Consider the following 5,000-nt stretch of genomic DNA (forward strand, 5'->3'; position numbering starts at 1 on the left):
CATCATCATCATCATGAATGAAACTGTTCTAGAGCTTGAAGAAGTGAGAGTGAGGGGCTCAACTCCCCAGTGTTCAACTCAAAGTTTCGCCCCTCATGGTTTTAATAAGACTGTTTTTAACCCCTCTTTCCCCATGTGTTAAATAACCCTTGATGGTTGTAGAATGCAATGCTTTCCTTTGTGTTCTATTGGTGTGTTTGTGTGAGATGACAGACCGTGTTATAGATAGAGGGTTTCATAATCGAGTCAGTACCTTCCGGAAATGCCGCTGCGGTAGCTGCGCAACGCTTCAACAACACTTTACTAACATTTCCGGAAAGGTACTGACTCGATTAAATTCATTCTGGACTCTCTATCCGACCACATAAAGACGTGGGGATACTTCGGTTTGGCTTTAGGGACCCTCTACTCACTACCACGTAAGTGTAGTGTTGTTTGGAACAGTAGAAGAGGTATAAAAATAGCGTTTTGTAGTGGCGAAAGGACCTGCCCCGGTCACTTCCAGGCTAACGAGTTTTGGCTAAAAACGGTGAACTCGAACTTTCTCAAAATACATCCGAATGACATGATTTTGGTGTCAACTCAACGTATGTACTCCCAATAGTCCGAAAAATTGATCTAAAGTGCATTTCACTCCGGATTATCCCTTTAACAACTCTCTGGTAGACAGTGTTAGATAGAGGTTAAATATGTATTGTCTGAGGTATTGAAGAACAGTGTCCTTCTCATTCACTGTGTGTGTGTGTGGCTGTGTGTGTGTGTTATGTATGTATGTACTGTATGTATGTATGTATGTATGTATGTATGTATGTGTCTGCCGTATTGAAGAACCCTGTCTTTCTCATTCACTATGTGTGTGGCGTTGCTGTGGTGTGTGTGTGAGATGACGGTGTTAGATAGAGGTTTAATAAGATGCCCCCCCCCCCCCAGGTCTCCCGATGTGGACGGTCAGCCCCCGGCGTTGCCCCCCAAGCAGTCCCGTCGGAGTCAGCTGAGCCGCTCGCCCTCGCAACAGGAGCTGGACAACAACCACGTCAACGAGCTCTACGACACACCCGCGCCCTCCGACAAGAGCATGGTGAACACACACACACACACACACACACACACACACACACACACACACACACACACACACACACACACACACACACACCGCACGCATACACACGTATGCCCTCTGACAAGAATACGGTCACATTTGCGTCAAAGCCACAGACAGACATATCTCTGCTAAAACCAGTCAAAGTAACTGAGACTTGGGTGCTAAAGTTGGTGGTGGTTAGGTAAAAGGTGTGTGTGTGTGTGTGTGTGTGTGTGTGTGTTTCCAGTTGAACGGAGTGGTGCCTCATGACAACCTGGTCCTGATTAAGATGAGGCCGGATGAGCACGGACGGTTTGGATTTAACGTCAAGGTGTGTGAACCTTAAAGTGTGTGACATGGCTGTGAATCTGTGTGTGTGTGTGTGTGTGTGTGTGTGTGTGTGTGTGTGTGTGCCTGCAGTATTGAACGCTGTCCTTCTCATTCACTAAGTGTTTGACATGGATTGTGTGTGTGTGTCTGTGTGTGTGTCTGTGTGTGTATGGTATTGAAGAACCCTGTCCTTCTCGTTCACTGTGTGGTGTGTGTGTGGTATTGAAAAACCCTGTCCTTCTCGTTCACTGTGTGGTGTGTGTGTGGTATTGAAAAACCCTGTCCTTCTCGTAAGTGTGTGACATGGCTGTGATCAGTGTCTGGTCCTTTATAACACTCATCTTCCTCTCCTCCTCACCCCCTGTCTATCCTCCCATTCTCTCTCTTCCTCTCTTTTCCTTCTCATCCCCCTCTTCTCTCCCCTTCTCATCCCCTTCTTCTCTCCCCTTCTCATCCCCCTCTCCTCTCCTCCTCTCTGCAGGGCGGGGCGGATCAGAAGATGCCCATCATTGTGTCGCGGGTGGCCCCTGGAACCTCGGTGGGTACCTAGCACCTGTAACCACGGAAACCGCAGTGGCATGGCCAGTCGTGGCTCAGCCTGCTGTGCCCATGAACTCCAGTCTAGTCAGGGTGTCGGCCACACATACACACACACACACACACACACATACACACACACACAGGCATTGGATGTGCGCACACACACACAAACACACACAAAGAAACACAGGCACCAGACATCCCCTCACACACACACACACACACCTACACACACAAGCACAGGGGCCGGATACCCACACACAACCACCCACACCAGCCTACCAGATATACCTACACACATTCTTACCCCCCCCCCACACCCGCCCAACCACACACACACACACACACACACACACACACACACATATTTCCACATGCCTACTAAATACACACACACACACACACACACCTCTGATATATACCCACACACATACTCCTGTCAGATATACCTACACACATGCATCCTCATGCATACAACACACACATACACACATACACACACACACACACACACACACACAGAGACACTCCTTTCTTTCTCCTCACTCTCTCTCTCTCTCTTTCTCTCACTCTTTCTCTCTCCCTCTCTTTCTCTCACTCTCTCTCTCACTCTTTCGCTCTCCCTCTCTTTCGCTCATTCTTTCTTTCCCCTCATTCTTTCTCCTCACTCTCTATCTCTCACTCACTCTCTCTCCGTCACTTTTTCTCCCCTCCCCCATTCACCCACATTCTTAGGTACCCTCCCTTGCATGTACAGTCTTGAGCACTTTCTCTTTCTCTCTCTCTCTCTCTCTTGCTGTCCTTTCCTTATCTTCTCTTTTTCTCAATCTCTATCTTTCTCTTTCTCTTTCTCAGTCACACTCTTGCGCTCTCTCTCTCACCTCCTCTCCATCTCTCTTTCATTCTCTCCCTCCCTCCCTTTTTTCTCTTTCCCTCTCTCCCTCCCTCCTTCCTTCCCTAATTTGCATATTCTCTCTCTCTCTCTCTCTCTCTCTCTCTCTCTCTCTCTCTCTCTCTCTCTCTCTCTCTCTCTCTCTCTCTCTCTCCCCCTCTCTCTCCCTCCTTCCTCTGGGGTGACGGGCTTCGGCAGGCTGAGCTGAAAGGTCTTGTTTTGTTGACACGCTCTCCCCTGTGAGAGCCATAAATATTGGCCCTCACTGCTGCTGGCAAGGGAAACACACACACACACACACACACACACACACACACACACACGCAGAGAGCAGAGGGGAAACTCTGACCCCTAGAGGCGAACAGGAGCATAGCTGGCCCTGCGGGATAGGTCGTTGTCATAATAAAAAAGGGTTCCAAAATGTATCATGTTATTTGGAATTGACCTTGTGATTGCTTCCGATTATTTCCAGAGGTTTCAAGGGCATTTATCTGAGTCATTCTCAGCCAGCAGCGACCTTTAAGAATACAATGCACAGTTAAAAGTCAGAAGGGAAGAGTCTCCAGTGAAGGAGTTAGATAAGAAGATACAAGCCCTTCTCTACCCAGTCTGACATCATTAGCCTAGCTTAGCATGACACACTGGAAGTGTATTGAGCCATTAAGCCTAGCTTAGCATAACACACTGGAAGTGTATTGGACCAGTTAGCCTATACATGGCTTAATGGAAGACTGTGCTGCTTCCCGTGAAAGCTGAGGAGGCCAAAGCCTGATGGGGATTCACTCCACTAGGCAGAGGTGTAAAAGTCCTACCACATATCTGTGCCAACTATTCACTTAAACCAGCTGATTCTAATTAGCACAACTCTTCAGCCAGGTAGAGCAGCATATTGAGGAGATCAGCTGTGTTAAGTGCACAGGTAGAACCAAAACATGATGTGGACTTTTTACTTTCTGAAGAGTTTTCCACCTCTGCCACTAGGTTGCTGCTTGAGGTTAAACACAAGGCTCTTCTCATTCGTCTTTTCATCTATCCCTTCCTTCCTTCCTTCCTTCCTCGGTCCTCTGGCCCGTTCCCACTGATCTATAAAGAATACTCTCCTTTAGAAGACCCTTCAATGTCTCTTGGTTGAATGTTGTTGACCTTTGCCCTCCGCCCCCCAAACGCAGGCGGACCTGTGCGTGCCGCGGCTGAACGAGGGGGACCAGGTGGTTCTGATCAACGGGCGGGACATCTCGGACCACACGCACGACCAGGTGGTGATGTTCATCAAGGCCAGCTGCGAGGGCAACGCCGGAGAGCTCATCCTGCTGGTGCGCCCCAACGGTGAGCAGCGCCCACGCCCACGCACCGCGCCCCACTGCATGCTGGGATGGCTCGCAGACGGGTGGAGGGTTATCTCCATAGCTAGCTATTAGAAAGCACTGTCCTAAATATAGGTGGGATGTGCACGCAACCACTCTACCAGACTTTGTGAACATCGCTCTCCCATGTCCACCGCCATTCACATGGCCCTGAGGAGGAAGTCCCAAAACCCCCAGCCTGACCTACTGTATTACAAAGCTAGATACCGCATTGTCAGTCAAATTCTAATAGGTGACATACATAAACGTTGTGGCCATGTTGTTGGGGGGGGAAACACCTTTACTGTCTATGGGAATCACTTTCAGAGGCACCTGTCTGATTTCCAATCAGAGACACCTGCTTCTCCATTGGCCTCCAGCGATTGATGCCCTCACCAAGATGGCGGCGCTATTTACGTACACTTTGGAGCCCAATGCGGTGTCTAGCTTTTTAATATCTATAGTTATCTCTACACGTTAGCGCAGTCACTCCCATTACTGGCCCCATGGTATGCAAGCAGTAGTGTTAGAGAAGAGCATCATCTGAATTTATTGAAGTAAATGTGAATTTGGCGTGTGGTGTGTGTGTGTGTGTGTGTCTGTGTGTGAATTTGGCAGGGTTGGATGGGGCTCGCCATCCCGCCCTTTGGCACAATGACCTTGAAATGATTTGATATGACCTTGATGGGCAGAATCATCCTTATACGCACCTGCAGCCAGCATGAGCCCCAAGACTATCATGTTATGTGTGTTTCACTTCCATATCCTTATATGTGTGTGTGTGTGTGTGTGTGTGTGTGTGTTCAGCCAT

General features: G+C 48.8%; 1 protein-coding gene across 4 annotated transcripts in view; it reads left to right on the forward strand.

The window, feature by feature from the left end:
• LOC134071433 (tyrosine-protein phosphatase non-receptor type 4-like) overlaps positions 1-5,000 on the forward strand; it is an 82,270-nt gene that overhangs the window by 68,090 nt on the left and 9,180 nt on the right. For all 4 annotated transcript variants that reach the window (XM_062528147.1, XM_062528146.1, XM_062528149.1 and 1 more), the window contains exons 16-20: positions 931-1,078; positions 1,332-1,415; positions 1,896-1,952; positions 4,016-4,172; positions 4,997-5,000. The exon at positions 4,997-5,000 is cut by the window's right edge and continues 163 nt beyond it. In XM_062528147.1, coding sequence (XP_062384131.1) covers positions 931-1,078; positions 1,332-1,415; positions 1,896-1,952; positions 4,016-4,172; positions 4,997-5,000 — 450 coding nt within the window. The remainder of the gene's footprint in view (positions 1-930; positions 1,079-1,331; positions 1,416-1,895; positions 1,953-4,015; positions 4,173-4,996) is intronic.

This window comes from Sardina pilchardus, chromosome 23, assembly GCF_963854185.1.
Source record: "Sardina pilchardus chromosome 23, fSarPil1.1, whole genome shotgun sequence".
NCBI lineage: Eukaryota > Metazoa > Chordata > Actinopteri > Clupeiformes > Clupeidae > Sardina > Sardina pilchardus.